The following is a 16,397-nucleotide window of genomic DNA, read 5'->3' on the forward strand; positions in this document are numbered from 1 at the left end:
AGTGCATTTGGAAGAATATATGATGGGTTACAGAATAAAAGCCCCTTCTCTCCCCGACTGGTCAAGATTCCATGGGTTGGCAGGGCTTGGAGAGCAAGGCGACTGTTGACATTTCTGGAATCCTTGAGAAAAGGACCCTGAGAAGGAGGTTGTGGCTAAAGAGGGGGAAAGTATGACAAATACACCATACAGGTTTGGAGGTGATAAGGGTGGGCAAGCACTGGGTAGAAGAACCCACACGCTTCCTGGGAAGAGCCTGGGAAAACAGCAAGCCACAGAGCGGAACAGGTGACTGGGCTCTGTATCTTAGCAGTTGGCCTGGAACAGAATCACTGAGCTTCCTGAAGCCAGAGGGTGTGCAGGGCCAGGAGCTAGAATGTTCCACATGCTCCAAGCCACAGACCCCCAAAGAGGCTTTGTGGACGTGAAGGAGCCCCTGGCAGACCATGCACGACCAACTGATGACCAGATGGGATGTCCAAGCAGGTGCTGAAATGGACAGATGATGATGGCTGAGGACCAGAGTCTTACATGACTTAAAGCCACCCCCCCCTACCCCACCAAGCTTAACCCCAGGAAAAGGTCGGGGGAGACTCTGAATTGACTGAGATTAATTTCTAAAACCTGGTGAAACGGGATTCCTAATAGAAATTACATTCTGTGTTAGAAAAATAAAGTTATGCTTCTTGCAGATTAGAGTTTGTAGGCCGAGTTGTACCTACTATATAAGCAATGAATTAATATTTTCTTTACAATTTTGTAAAGAAAAGAGAAGAAAGAAATTTCAGTAGAATAGCACTACATGCAAAAGAAATGCCACTTGCGATTTTTGTCAAATTTCCTTTTTGTCTTTGAATTCAGAAAGCACAAGGCTCTTGCCACAAGTTCAGGTCAAAGACTGCAGCATTTTGAGAGAAACCTATAAAATCTAAGTTCGTGGATTGTTCCTTTTGTTGTGTTTTTTTTCAATTGCTCATTCATAGGGGTCTATATACAAGGCCATCCATCTCTGGGGACACAGAACACTGCTCACTGCGAGAGCTAAGGAGTTTTCTGGACAAGAATGGAGGGAGGGCCCCCACCTCCAACAGGCAGTTCTATAAATAACAGCTGCTCCATGGTGGCCCCTGAAAAGCAGCATTTCAGCAGCCCTGAAATGACAAAGCCTGGAGAGTAGGAGGGCAGTGGCAACATTGCTGGGAACAACAACTGGGACTCCCAGGAGCTGAAGGCTGGAGCCATAGGTAGCCCAGAAATCGAGGAATCCAGAAGCCCTGACTAAACCCACTGGGGCCGTCTGACCCAGTTAGGCTGCAAGGGGATGAGTGGGCATGGAGCACAGATGGCCCTGGGGTAATCCTAGTGCCTCTGGTTCAGGGACCTCCAGACTTGACTCAGCTGTTCTCCTTAATTTCATCATGCCATGGTGCACTGGGCATGTCCAAGGGCTTCTGGGAACACAGGCAGGGCAAGGGCAATCTGGGAAGGCTGAAGAAGCCTGTGAGGAAAAGAAAAGGGAAGATGGTGACCACGTAGGAGGGGCAGCTGCCTTTCCAACAGGGGACTCTTGCCAGCCATGGCGAGTAGACAGAATCTGTGCCCATCCTCTGCAAGCCCCTAGCAAACATGTGACCAGGAAAGAGTCTGAGATCATGTCACATTTCCTGAGATGAGCATGTAAGTAGAAGCTCCTTCCTTTAAGCTTTAGTTCTTACTGGGGATGGAAATTCCATCCAACAAAGGTTTAGGTAACTTGCTTCCTTCTAATGGAATTCCCAGCAGGTGGGAATTGAATTGTGAGGGAACAAGGAAATCTTCCCAGAGTGTCTGAAGTCACATCGCTGCCTTAGCCTTTAGCCAGGGCTCTGTCCCTCCCTCCTAGGAGAGTCTCCATGACCTCAGCTGAAAATGGGACAAAGTGGGGACATGCAAGTCCTTACACTTGTAGTTTTCACAGGGCTGCTCAGCTTTGAGCTTGGCCACTCCCGTCCTCAGGGCGTCCCAATCTGAGATCCAGGAAATCAGGAAGACTAAGAGGCTGGTGTCATGGCCCAGGGCAGAGCCTACCTGAATCATAGCTGAACCAGCAAATGGGGGTGGGGGAAGATGAAGGCTGAGTTCCCTGGCTCCCTTCATTGTCTTCCAGGTGTGGAAGAGGATTGGGATTGAGGACTCGGATCTTCTCAGGCCCCGAGGGCATCGATGCCAGCAGGGCTGAGCACCAGTGCCTGAAGGATGTCGGAGAGGGACACCACGCCCAAGAGATGCTGGGTCTCGTCCACTAGCACCAGCCGGTGTACCTGTGGGTCCATAGTGTTCAGTGAGGGGGCAGAGCCATGGGGCTACAGCAGCTACTGAGGTTGGTGCCAAGAATCAGGAGAAACAACCCACCATCACCTGGGGAGAGAGTGTTTCCTAGGAGCCAGTTAGGGATGGCTGTGACCGGCCTTGGGCGATCAGCTGGCAGCGACCCCTGGCATAAGGGGCCCATGGACAGGACAAAGTGCAGGCCAGTGTGGGCACCAGGAGTTGGTCATGAAATGGAAGGATAGGCCAGGTGCCCCGATGTTCAGGGATGGCTGGAGCCGTTCATGAGAAGGACTGGGCTATATGTGTTGTGGGCATGAATGGAGGTCACAGGGTACCTGCTCCTGAGCAATCCTGTCGATCACTTCCCCCAAACTCTCATGGGGCTGGCAGGAAAGGACTCCCTCCAGACATAGTGTCCTCTGCCTCAGAGCTTCTCCCACACTCATGTCCAGGTGGTTGTAGGTTTGCTGGGCAGCCAGGTGCTGGGGCAGATAGAGAAACATGGCTCCTAGTCACCCCCTTGCCTGGGCTCCTACCCCAGATGTCAACCCCTGCATACTTGTCAAGGTTCCCCTGGTTGACAGAGGCCCCCCACCCATTCCCACACCCTTAGTCTCCCTACAGCATCCCACCTTTCCAGGGACACTTACGATCACATCAAAGCGGGAATAGAGTCCCACGACCTGACCTGCAGAGAGTGGCGGGTGGGGGCAGGGAGAGAAAGACAGGGAAGAGCCTCCGATCAGAACCAGGGTGCTGTGTAGAGGGCCTAGGGCTATTTGCATCAGGGTGCCACTATCAGAACCCAAGGATCAAACTTAGCATCCCAGAGTGAGACAACCTGACGTCGAACATCCTGAGGAAATGCAGTGTGAGTAACACGGCATCACCTACGAAATAGTCTAGCCTTGAATTTATTGCCCAAATCTCTTCAAGTCTTTAGATATAATTTCAGTTTACAGGAAACACAGGACTAGAGAACAAAGTAAAGGCCAGCTCTAGCAAGCAAACAGACAAATCTGGATGTGGGGTATCCTATAGGACAACTGACCCGGGCTTTTCAACTCACCCATGTCATAACAATTTAGGGGGAATGGGGTTGTTCTAGATTTAAAGAGATTTAAGGAACAAAAGACACGAGTGTAAACCATGGACTTCAGTTGGGTCCTGTTTTGAACACATCAACTATAAAAAATACATTCCCTTGGGAGGCCGAGGTGGGCGGATCACAAGGTCACGAGTTCAAGACCAGCCTGGCCAACATAGTGAAACCCCATCTCTACTAAAGATACAAAAAATTAGCCAGGTGTGGTGGCATGCATCTGTAAACCCAGCTATTCGGGAAGCTGAGGCAGGAGAATTGCTTGAATCCGGGAGGTGGAGGATGCAGTGAGCCAAGATCGCACCATTGTACTCTAGCCCAGGCGACAGAGCAAGACTCTGTCTCAAAAAAAAAAAAAAAAAAAAAAAAAAAAAAGTCTTGGCCGGTCGTGGTGGCTCATGCCTGTAATCCCAGCACTTTGGGAGGCCAAGACAGGTGGATCACTTGAAGTCAGGAGTTGGAGACCGGCCTGGCCTATATGGTGAAACCTCATCTCTACTAAAAATACCACCCCCCAAAAATTAGCTGGGCGTGGTGGGGGTTGCCTGTAATCGCAGCTACTCAGGAGGCTGAGGCACAAGAATCGCTTGATCCCGGGAGGCAGAGGTTGCAGTGAGCCGAGATGGTGCCACTGCCCTCCAGCCTGAGTGACAGAGCGAGACTCCGTCTCAAAACAACAACAAAAAAGCCCAACATTCTTGAGGAAATGGAGAAGTGAGAATAAGGACTGGATACCAGACAATAATATGAATTATTCATGGTTTTGTTTGGTGGTATAAAATGCATTTTTTTTTTTTTTTTTTTTTTTGGAGTCTTGCTCTGTCAACAGGCTGGAGTGCAGTGGCGTGATCTTGGCTCACTGCAACCTCCGCTTCCCAGGTTCAAGTGATTCTCCTGACTCAGCCTCACAAGTAGCTGGGTCTAGAGGTGTGTGCCACCACACCCAGCTAATTTTTTTTTGTAGTTTTAGTAGAGACAGGGTTTCACCATATTGGCCAGGATAGTCTCGATCTCTTGACCTTGTGATCCGCCCACCTTGGCCTCCCAAAGTGCTGGGATCACAGGCGTGAGCCACCGCCCCTGGCCAAAAATACACTTGTTTTAAGAGGTGCAGACTAAAATGTTTAGGGGTGAGATGACACGATGTCTGTAATTTACTTTGAATTACTTCAGAGAAGAGATGAACTGTTTATGGCAATACAGTAACAGTAGTTAATCTAGGCAATGGATATAGGTGGTTCATTATGCAATTTCTTTGTACCATTTTCATACGTTTGAAGTTTTATATAATCAAAAATAAATTGAAAACAGTTCTTGATATCTATCTTAATTATGGTGATTTTAGCTTTGAAATATTTCATAGCCATCATTCAACCAAAGAAATAATCTTGTCGTCCCTCTAGCCCTTTTTCAGTGTAGGAAACTGAGGTCTGGCTAGGGGCCCGAGGTCCCATGGCACATTTTACTTTTTAAATTTTATTATTTCGTTATTATTATTTTAGAGACAGGAGGGTCTTGCTCTGTTGCCCAGCCTGAAGTGTCATTGTATGTAAACTCAAACTTCTGGTCTCAAGCTACCTTCTCGCTCTGGCCTCTTTCAAAGTGCTGGCATTACAGCCGTGCACCACGTGCCTGGCTCCATTTTAAGATGAACTAAAACTAAAATCTGCTGCTTCCTGTCACTACGCTCATTTTTGTGCATATAACCTTTTAAATCCTCCTGTGAAGTCAGAAAGATGAGTGTTGTGAAGAATCCCATTTCACAAAGGAGGAAACTGAGGCACAGAGAGGCTAAGCAACCGGCCCAAGTCTCAGAGCAGATGGAGACTTCTAATCCATAGTCCATCCTGTACCCCCCACAGGGATGGCATGGGAACCCCTGCCCTTCCCATATTCTCCCCTACCAGGTTCTCCCAGGCCCCAGCCCAGCCCAAGCCTCTCATCCTGTGCTGGGTACCACATTCGTTGACCACAGGCAGTGCAGACACACGCCGGTCCACAAAGATGTCCAGTGCAGTCAGGATGGGTGCTGTCTCCAGCACCACAGCCAAGTCTCGGAATGTGCCGATGCCCAAATCTTGGATAGTGCGGTAGAGGAAGGAGGGCCGGGGCAGCAGGGAACCCTGGTTAGGAAGGGGACCCGGTGGAGATCAGGGATCCAGCAGCTTCAAGAGGGCTCCCAGCTCCTCCCGCCGATTCCTAGGGCTGAAGACTCCTCAGGCCCTCTGATCACCCTTCTCCCGCTTCCTCCCACCTGGGCCCAAGCTCACAAAGATGTGCAGGAACTTGAGCAGGCGTTTGTGCGTGAGGATGTGGAGTACGTTGCCTGACACCGGGTCCAGAACAGGCAGGCGATGGATCCGGTTCTTGATGAGGGTGTAGACAGCTTCAAACAGGCTGCAGAGATGGGAGCAGTGAGCCTCGAGGCAGCCTGGGGAGAGACACCCTCCATCCCAGCCGCCTAAAAAGGAGGGCAGAGCACCAAGGCTCCCTTGTCCGTGTGTCGCCTAGGATGAAGAGGTTGAGTTCAGAGCTGAGTGGGACTGGGGAAGGGGACTGTGGGAGGAGGAGGCACAGGTGAATGAGCGGGGACACCCACCTGTCATTAGGAGAGATGGAGACCAGAGGCTTGAAGCAGCCTTGCAGGTAGATCTCTGCAGAAAGAGCCAGAGTCAGGCCAGGGGAGCTGGTCACCTGCCTCGCCTTGCAGTCCCAGGCAGCTTCCCTTCCTTCAGGCACCCGGGGCTCCTATTGTCCCTCCCCTGTTCGCTCCAGGACATCCCCCCTGCCCATCCTCCGCCTTAGGCCCTGGCCCACCCTCACCAACAGCCCCTTTCCGGGTTCCTCTCCCCACTCACCCCTCCAGGTCTCAATCTTATGTTGTTCAATCTCATAGATCTGGACCTAGAGATATCAACAGGACTCCAGAAGTCAGACAGACGTGGGCTTCTAGGGCACCAGGCTCCAGGAGGACTTCCCTCTGCCCCCGCCCCTCTGGGTGCTCATAAGATTCCCAGCCCACTCCTCACCAGGGGGGACCTGTAGTAGCGATGCAGCACCAGGATGAAGTCAGTGATGGTCAGCATCCCTGCAGGGGAGGGGGGGGAGGAGGTCAGCTTGGGGCCTTTGGGTGGGAAGCAGGTTGAGGATCAGATCCCCTCCCCACCCTGCCAGTTTCCTTGCACTGAGACACAGTGGGGACTGTGGGAAGAGGACAGTGGGACAGCCCCCCAGGCCTGATAAGTGGGGCTCTTTCTCTCCTGCCTCCCCGCATTTGCTCCCTAGCACCTACAGCATGGGGCCATGCAGTAGCAGAGCTGGAAAGTGTCAGCTGGTCACAGCGGCTCCACAGATGGAGAAATTGAGCCCCAGGGTCTCCCAGCTGGCCACGCAGACTCGGGATGGACTTTCCCCCACCCTGGCCCCTGGCTGGGCTTGGCCTGAAGCCAAGCTTGTGCTATATCAGAGATTGGCCCCAGAACAACCGTACGAGGTCCCCACCTCCCCTTCTCCATCTCCCTTCACCTCCCCAGCCTCTCCTCACCCACAAAGCTCTGCTTCTTGCTGTCCCATAGAGGGGCTGCCCGCACACCGTTGGCCACCAGAGCAAAGAAGGCCTTCTTGATCTGAGGGGCCAGGGAGAACAGTCAAGGGTGGGTCCCGAGAGACCCTCACCCTCCTCTCTGCCCCTCAGTGGGCACCTCCCATCTGCCTGCTGTCCCCTCCCTGTCTCACCCAGGGTTCTTCCATGGGGCCTTCTCCTGGACCCTCCTCTATACCAGCTGGCCTGTCTTTCTCATGACACAGTACACGCTAGACATGACCATTGCTGCGGACATGTGGTACATAGATAAGGCTGTGGCCTGAGACACTGAGCCCCTCACCTGGCACACCAGGGAGTGAAAAATTCTAACTTCATGTTTCCATTTGGAGGGCGTGTGTGTACAGACACAGTCTAGTTTTTGATAGCCTAAGTACCGGAGGCATAGTTATTTCCATAACATTTGCATATCTACATACTGTTTTGTAGATAAATTTTATATTGACTCATTTTGTGCCTTGTCCTAAACAGTACTATCTGCACATGCTGGTTATATTTTTTAACACACCCTAAAACAAACACAAAGCTACTGAAATAGGCATATTTGTTCAAGAACCACTAGAATCAAAACATGTGCTATGGACAATACATACACCATGTTTAGGGAAAGGCTGCATGGCACAACAATGATAAAAATAAGATTATAGATGTTTATAGCTTAGCCTAATGGAAGAGAAGGTGCCAGAGCTCACTATTTTTTTCTGTTGACAAAACAGTCCCCTATTCTTTGTTCTAAGTGACTCTGCAATGTCTTTTTTTTTTTTTTTTAATGGAGTCTCGCACTGTCACCCGGGCTGGAGTGCGATGGCACGATCTCGGCTCACTTGCAACCTTCGCCTCCAGGTTCAAGCGATTCTCCTGCCTCAGCCTCCTGAGTAGCTGGGATTATGGGCACCTGCAACCACACCCGGCTAATTTTTTTGTATTTTCTTTTTTTAGTAGAGATGGGGTTTCAACATGTTGGCCAGACTGGTCTCGAACTCCTAACCTTGTGATTTGCCTGCCTTGACCTCCCAAATTGATGGGATTATAGATGTGAGCTACTGTGCCAGGCCTTTGCAATGTCTTACACATACTTTGCTCATGCTTTATACTGGGTAGTCCAAGAATCTTCTGAACTATGTAGGGTGCAGCAGGCATTTTGATCCCCATTTTAGAGACAAGAAAGGTAAAGCAACTCAAAGTCCTACAGATACTAAGTGGCAGAGCTGCGATGAAAATTATGTGTGCTCACAGAGAGTAGAAGCTCTCCCTCCCCCAAATGGCCTCCATAGTGCTAAGAAGGGGTCCTTTCAGGGGGCTTGCAGGGGCACCTGGCTTGGCAGGGCATCCTGCAGGGTGGGAGTGGTAGCTGCAGCACTGTGTGGATGCAGAGCAAGTGCAGGTTGGGCAGAGCCATGGCCTCACCTCCAGCGTGGTGTCGAAGATGACCAGCTTGGAGCTAGTTGCCATAGCATCATAGCAGGTGTGCTCCTGCATGAAGCGCATGTAGATCTGGGCGCCGGGTTTCTGCAGTTCGTCATCCCAGCCCAGCTTGGGAAATAGGGCTTGCGGGGACGGGCATGGGGCAGGCCTCTCTTCAACCAGGCCTTCTAGCTCACACTGCCAGGCCTCTGTGGCTGGGAACTCCGTGGCCAGCTCCACATCATCTGTGCTGGAGCCTGTAGCTGAGGCCATACAGTCAGAGGGGAGGCAGTCCCACCCTGTTGGTGGAGTGCCTACCCTGGCAGGATCAGCTTGAGCCAAGGGTGTGGCCTTGGGGAATGTGGCCTCCAGCCCGGTGGACTCAGCAGCTGGCCTGGACCGGGGACCTGTTTGGGGGAGGAGGGGAAGAGGACAGTAACTCCATCTTCCAAAGCACGTTCTCATCTGCTGTCGCCGTTCATCTCACAGCAGCCTTTGGAAACCTGGATGCTGTGGCCCTATTTTGCAGGTGAGAGGCTGACCTGAGAGTCACCCCAGACAGTGGCTCTGTCCCATCTTTCTGAGTTGGCCATTCTGGCCCCCCGGCACTGCAGTGCAGTTGTTCTCTACCACGTAGGGAGACTGAGGCCACAAGATGAGGGTTGGCTCCAACTCTGTGTTTTATGGAGGGACCCGAGTGAGAGCCCAGATCCAGGCTCCTCTGGGACTTCCCACTGCTCTGGCTCCCATCTCCCCAGAACTGGCCTTGGCCTCACCTTGCCCCTGACCCGGTGGCTCCCCTTCCTCCACCACCTCCTGCCTTGTCCATCTCGAGGCCTTGGCCCTCCAATTCCCGTGGATTCTTTCTGAGCTGCTGGTCACAGCTGGTGATGGCCATGAGCTGCTGTCTTCTTGCTCTAGGAAGCTCATCTCTGGAAGGGGAATGGGGCCTGTTTGATTAATAGGGAATAATACAGAAAAATCAATTCAAATGTTATTCATAATCTTTAGGATTTGCAAGCTTCCAATGGGCTTTTCTCCAACATATTTCTCATTTAAAACTTACAGCAGCCTTATAAGGCAGGCATTATTATCATCCCTGTTTTGCTAGTGAGGGACCAGAAATTCAGAGAGGTTAAGCAATTTGCCGCAAATCACACAGCAAGTGGGAAAGTCACTTCTGAAACGAGGAAGGAGGAGGTGAGGGAAACACACCTGGGGAAAGGAGGAAGAACAATAAGGAAGAAGGACCAAAAGGAGGAAGATAAAAGCCAGGCTGGAAGGGAATGTGGTCCCAGAAAAGTGGGGGACAAGGAAGTGGGGGAAGAGGTTAGGCCCCAGGGAGGGGGCAGTCTCCTTACCTTGATGCTCAGAACCCCCAAGGCTGCTCCAGGAAGGGGTCTGTGGGGAGAAGACTTTCTGAAGGAGTGGGGAAAGTGCCTTACATTCCCAGACCCCTTCTCCCTGCACACACGCCCACATACCCATGCACACCAATACACATGCTCAGTCACACGGCCATACACAAACACACACAGAAAGACACACATCCAAACGCTCCCAGGCACACAGAACCACACACACTCACAATACATATGCCCAGACACGCACATGCCCATATTCACGAGAAAATCCAGACCAAACACACACCAAAAACACACACGCACAGACACACATTCACAGCACGTGCTCTCAATCTTCTGGCCTCAGCTGCCCCGGCTCCAGCTCCCCTGGGACCCCCATACCCTGTGCAGTGCGTGCTCCAGCTCTGGCTCCATGTGGCCAGCCCCAGACCAACGGAGAGCAAGTGTGCAACACTGTGACTGGGCCGCACTATTCTGGGCCCAGCCCCGGGCACCCTGCCCTGCCAGGATCCGTTTCTCTCTGATTGGGTGTCAGGCAACGAGAGGGAGGGGCCCCTACTTGCTCAGCTGCTCCAGCCCCGAAGGCTGGGGCTGCTGGGAGGGAAGGGGCACACCTGATAATCTGGGTGCTTGGTCCTCAGCTCCCTCCTGGGTCATTGAGGACAAGCTAGAGGAACCCTTTATGGGGGGAGGTGGCTTGGAGCATGTGGGAGCATGGGCGCTGGGCAGAGTTGGGCTCTCAGAGTTCTGAGCCCCTATTCCAAGGGCCTCCCTCATCATTATCAGGCACCAAAGCAGGGAACATGGAGGCAGGTCAGTGTAACTGTCTTCCTTGTTCTAATTTCAGTAGAGGGTGGTGCTGGAGTTAGAAAGGGCAAGTTGCAGCCAGCTCAGAGTCTAGAGATGAGGCAAGGGGTTTGTGGGTAGTTCCAGGAGAGCAGCCAATGTATGTCCAGATGTCCAGATTTGAGTCCCTGGAGCCTGTCCCTCTCTCAGGTGGAGGAGGTGGAGTGGGTGTTTCAGGCAGGTGAAGAGCTGTGAGAATCACCTCGAAGGCGTGGGGAGCACTCAGAGCTCCCCGCAGGGGAAGAGACACCTGTTTCCACCTGTGGTTGGGAGATATGTCTGGGTGTGCAGGTGTCCCAGCCCCCATCCCTCTGTGAGTGCTGTGCCTACATCCCTGGTGCCAACAGGATCCCAGCCTGGCTCCGGCAGCTGCCACCCCCTTCCTTGGCATTCCCGGAGCCTGAGTCAATGTCCGCATCGGGAATGCTGACCCAGCTGCTCCGGTTTTCCTCTCTCTGCCCCTCCCTTTCTATCCTCCTTCCAGCCTCTTCCATCCCAGCCCTGGCCCTGGAGTGGACACTCAACAACAGACTGGTGGATTTCTGGCTGAATTTATTACATGTGTTTTCCATCAACCCTCAATGTTCCTACTCTGGCAAGGGGGAGGGTGGAGGAGAATGGAGTCGGGAGGACAGCCTTGGCCAGGGCTGTTCCTGTGGTCCCCAGCCTTTCTCAAGGACATCTGCTCACCAGACCGTAGGAACTGGCTCAGTGGACAGAGATCAGCATGGGAGAATTTCCTTCACATGAAGCATGTTTTTTCAAATGGACTCAAGATAGTCACCACCAGTTTGAGAGAAAGGAGAGTAGGAAGAACACCAAGTCCAGAGTATTCAAGCATAAAAATAAGGTCTACCTGAAGCCATTGGCTGTGGTTACTCAAACATGGAGCCAGTCAGAAGGCTTCTAAGATTGTGAGGGTGTTGTATTGGCAAAGAAACCATAAACCTGATCAGCAAAGCCTGGTTTGACACCACTCCCTTGCCTTATTCCCAGCCCTCCAAATCCGCACCAGCAGGAAGAGGGCTGTGAAGGCTGGAACGACTGCAAAAAGCACAAGTTTGCCAGTGCAGGACAGAGGGTATTGGATAAGGAACAGCTTCCCAGCAGGCAAAGCCAGAGACTACATAGGAGAGTGGAAAGGGGAGACCTTCCCAGAGAGCGGAACCAGGAGTGGTCAAATGTGCTGACCAAGAACTTAATCCACTGCCAGGAAGGGGCTTTGCCATTCCTGCCCAACCAGATTTGATAATTAAGGTCCAGCAGCTGCTGGGTGTTTGCCATTCTTTCAGTTGCAAGTGGAATTTTTTTTTTTTTTTTTGAGACTGTCTCACTATGTTGTCCAGCCTAGTCTCAAACTCCTGGGCTCAGTGATCCTCCTACCTCAGTAGCTGGGACTACAGGTGCATAGCAGTGTGCCCAGCATGAGTAGATGTTTTCATTGAGCTTACCCTCTTCTTCCTCCACTGTTGTCTAAGGGGTGCAAATCACATGCCTGTTAGTTTTTAGGTCACCAGACCATGGGGTGTCCATCTATGTGGAAGAAGGAACTGCCCACCCCTGGACTCTAAGCTGGGTGCTATATCCAGATGGAACTCTGACTTGCCTCCTTTTGAAGGGCAGTAATTGTGTTTTTTGTGTGGGATGGCCAGATGGGTGAGCTCTAGCAGAGCAGTATCTCTTCTCCCCTTCTTCTGCTATTAGTAAATCGCCACAATTTTAACTGAATACAAGATTATATTTCCCAGCTTCTTTCGCAGATAGTATGGCCACGTGACTAAGTTTGACCAATGAGATTTGAGCAGCAATGTTATATGCATATATATTACATGATATAAGGGTGCCCTTAGGAGGAAAGGGAACCCTTTCCTACTGACTAGAATTACAATATGATGGTGGGAGCCGGAGCAGCAAACTGAACCCAATGATGGAAAATGCAGTTTGAAAATGATAGAACATCCCCCACCCCTGTCCTGGTCTGCCTACCTCTGGATTGTTACTTTAGAGATAATTAAATTTCTGTCTTGTTTAAACAGCTGACAAATTGAACCTTTGTTATAGCAACCAAGCCTCTCTCTAACTAATACATCTATGTTGCAGGATTGAGGTAGGATTAGGAATTACATATGTAGATAATGACCCTGCCTGTCCATGCAGTGCTTAGTGTCTACTACACACTGTGCAAAACACATTACACACTGTGTCCCGTGTAATCCCTTGCAACCCTATGAGGGAAATACTTTTACTCTTACAGTTTTACAGATGACAAAACCAAGGCATAAATAGATTAAGTAACTTGATCAAAATCTCAAAGCTAGTGGGATGGAGCCAAGAATCAAACCCAGACTCAGGCATCACATTTATAACCACTAAGCTTTATGGAACACACAGACCTGCTCCCTCTAGACCTCCAACTATGAGACTTTGAAGGCAGGCAGGCAGGCAGGCACGGGAGGGCTCTGACCCTTCAGTAGCCATCTCCTGCTGTTGTCAAGGTTGCAGTGGAGGAGGACTCCAACTTGGGGTAGACACCAGCGCTGCTCAACACTAAAAGCATAGTGACTTCCCAGTTTTCAAGAAGAGCTCTGCCCTGCCCCTCCCCTGACCCTGCACCTGCCCTTTGCCTCTCAGATCTCCCACCCTGCTCTGACCATAAGCCTGCCCCCACCCATCCTCTGGCAGGGCAAATCAGCAGAAGGTACTTGCTTCAGTTGGGTAATAAATACTCCTTGGGTGATGGATTTTAGCCTCTGGGCATGGCATCATATTTCTTGAAACCCTACTTCTTGGCTCACTCGCAGACTGGGTATATAATAAGGACCCTGCACCCTGACCCTAGGGTGAATTTGGCTGCTATCTCTGGAGATCTGATTTGTCTTGGACATGGGGTTGGGGATCCTGTTTAAGTGTTATTTTTATATCAGAAGGAGGAAAAACAGCTTCAGGAGGCCAAGAGAGTAGCCTGGATGAGACCCATTACTGAATAAATCACAAATAGGGTCCCCTATGCCAGAGCAGTTGGGAGGCTGAGAGAGCAGCCTTCATATCCATCATGGGACACAACTGCTCTGTCCTGTTTGTGTGTGGCTAGATGGAGCAGCATCTGTGCAAATGTATCAAGGGCCTGGACAGAACCAGCACCTTGTCAGTGCAATTTAGTCTGCACCACAGGCCACATTACTGAGTCTTTTTCTGTGAGCTATTGGGAACTGTAGTGGACAGTTGTTGCTTTTCCATACCCAGTATCCATTTACCCCTCTTTTGGCAAACTTCTATGTTTTCCTTTAGGAAACCACATTCCCTCAATTCACCTGCAGCACATGATTTTCGGAAGGGCTCAACTGTGCTTTCCATTAAGTATTCCTCTGGTTCAGATGTAGCCAATTAGCATGCCAAATAGCTCTGGCCACATTGAAGTGGGCATTGACAGAATTAGTCCAATGGGGTGAATCCTGGGACTTTTGCTGGAGTTAGAAACTCTTTCCCACTGCCTTTGGCACTGTGAGGATATAAGTGTGGAGATTCTGGATGCTACCATGCAGAGTGGAGCTGCCTGAAGATGAAGCCAAAATAAAAGGTAAAATAGCCACTACGACTAAAAAGACCAGGTTCTCCTAACATTCATTGCATCCCTGGATCAAACTGTAGCTGAAGACCTACCACTTGGTTTTTGAGTTACATGAACCAATAGAATGGCTTTTATGCTTAATGCAGTTTGAATTGAGTCTTCTGTCACTTGCAGCTGAAAGAATTCTAATTGATAATCAGAGTTAACAAAGAAACAGGAGACTTGGCCGGATGTAGCGGCTCATGCCTATAATCCCAGCACTTTGGGAGGCTGAGGCGAGCAGATCACCTGAGGTCAGGAGTTCGAAATCAGTCTGGCCAACATGGTGAAACCCCATCTCTATTAAAAATACAAAAAATTAGCTGGGCGTGGTGGCACATGCCTGTAGTCCCAGCTACTTGGGAGGCTGAGGTGGGAGAATCACTTGAACCTGGGAGGTGGAGGTTGCAGTGAGCCAAGCTCATGCCACTGCACTCTAGCCTGGGCAACAAGAGTGAAAGTCCATCTCAAAAATAAATAAAAGAAAGAAACAAACAAAGAAACAAAGAAAGAAACAGAAGACTTAGACACCCTCAAAGGCTTCTGGGGGATGTTCTGTCATTGCTTTTTCCTGAGAAATAGTGCGTATTTGAAAAAAACAACTAGAGTAAATCAATAAGCTATCATGAGGGTAAAACAAATACTTGGAGAGGCTGGCCGTGGTAGCTTATGCCTGTAATCCCAGCACTTTGGGAGGCCAAGGCAGGAGGATAGCTTGAGCCCAGGAGTTCAAGACTAGCCTGGGCAACATAGTAAGACATTGTCTCTGCAAAAAATAAACATAATTAGCCAGGAGTAGTGGCACATGCCTGTAAGTCCCAGCTACTTGGGAGGCTGAGGTGGGAGAATTGCTTGAGCCCAGGAGGTAGAGGCTGCAGGGAGCCAAGATGGCACCACGGCACTCCAGCCTGGGTGACAGAGTGAGACCCTGTCTCAAAATAAAATAAATAAATAAATAAATAAATAAATAAATAAATAAAGTACTTGGAGAAAACAGAGTAAATGAAAGAGATTAGAATGGGACAAGGTTATTAAAGGAAGGCTTCCTAAACAAGGTGAGTTTGGATATAGAAATAGTAATAATGACAACACAAACTATTTACTGAGCCTTGATGATGTCCTGGAAAGCATGTTAGGCAGTTTACGTATGTGGTAGAAAATCTTTCATGATAGTATCCGTGTTGGGGAGGGCACTTTCTGTTATCCGATAGCCCCTTTCTCACTTAATCTTGGAGATTCTTAGTTTATTGCCTCAGGGAAGAAATGACACAATGCAAACAGGAGCATCTTCTGGCTTTGAGTTTGCAAAGTGAGGTCTTCTGGGAGGAAAGGGAATAATACACTTTGCTTAAATAATATTTGAGAGTTTTGGCAGGCTAGGTTATTCAGAAACTATCTTCCACTAGAAACAGCTTAAAATGCTGGATAAAATATAAAGAGCATCTTCTTAAAAGCACTGAAAAGACAAGATAGCAAAGACTTACTAGGCCTAACTGGAAGGAAAATGGGCACACAGTGAAGCTCATGAGAAAAGAAGTGGTTTTTGCTCAAGGGCATCTGCTAGTTCTAGCGAGAACCACGTGGAGTGATAAGGGCCCAGGACCAACACAAGTTGAGAGTATGAGAGACCCCATATATAGAAAGCTGGGATCTCAAAAAACCACACCCTCAGAGTGAGTGTAATCCAGAAGCAAAAGTACATGGATTTATAGTCAAAGTGTTCCTCATCTGAATGTCCAGAGAGTATCAAACCTTGAACCTGGTTTAAGAATCCAGTAATGATCTCAGGTCTCTGAAGAAAGTTATCATTTTCCAAGGTCAAAAATTATTCCAACAGTACCTGACAGTACCTGAGTACTTGAAGTTAATTAGGTACACAAGGAAACTAGGAACCATGAGCAAGAACCAGTAGAAAGACAGCTAGCAGGAAAGACCCATGAAAACCTCAGAAATTGGCATTATCAGACACTTTATATGTAACAATATGTTTACTATGTTTTAATAAGATAAATTTGAAAAAGTAGGGAGCAAGTAGGAAACTATAAAAAGCAGCATGGCAGATTTGAAAAAAAGTGAATAGAGCTTCTAGAAATGAGAAATACAGAAATGAAGGTAAAAACTTAGTAGACGAATTTAATGACAGACTAGACACAGCTGAAAAGA

At 49.7% G+C, this 16,397-nt stretch overlaps 1 protein-coding gene across 1 annotated transcript; it reads right to left on the minus strand.

The window, feature by feature from the left end:
* Positions 1 to 1,051: 1,051 nt before the first annotated feature.
* On the minus strand, positions 1,052 to 10,383 carry PRKAG3 (protein kinase AMP-activated non-catalytic subunit gamma 3). The gene is made up of 13 exons (XM_007966313.3): positions 10,163 to 10,383; positions 9,779 to 9,818; positions 9,194 to 9,349; positions 8,421 to 8,824; positions 6,957 to 7,038; positions 6,442 to 6,500; positions 6,271 to 6,316; positions 6,012 to 6,066; positions 5,683 to 5,809; positions 5,370 to 5,535; positions 2,961 to 2,998; positions 2,646 to 2,792; positions 1,052 to 2,300 (listed from the first exon to the last, which is right to left on the minus strand). The coding sequence occupies exons 1-13, from the start codon at positions 10,193 to 10,195 to the stop codon at positions 2,184 to 2,186; spliced, it is 1,470 nt and encodes a 489-aa protein (XP_007964504.2). The 5' UTR covers positions 10,196 to 10,383; the 3' UTR covers positions 1,052 to 2,183.
* Positions 10,384 to 16,397: the final 6,014 nt, after the last annotated feature.

The sequence above is a fragment of the Chlorocebus sabaeus genome, chromosome 10 (assembly GCF_047675955.1).
Source record: "Chlorocebus sabaeus isolate Y175 chromosome 10, mChlSab1.0.hap1, whole genome shotgun sequence".
NCBI classification, from domain to species: Eukaryota; Metazoa; Chordata; class Mammalia; order Primates; family Cercopithecidae; genus Chlorocebus; species Chlorocebus sabaeus.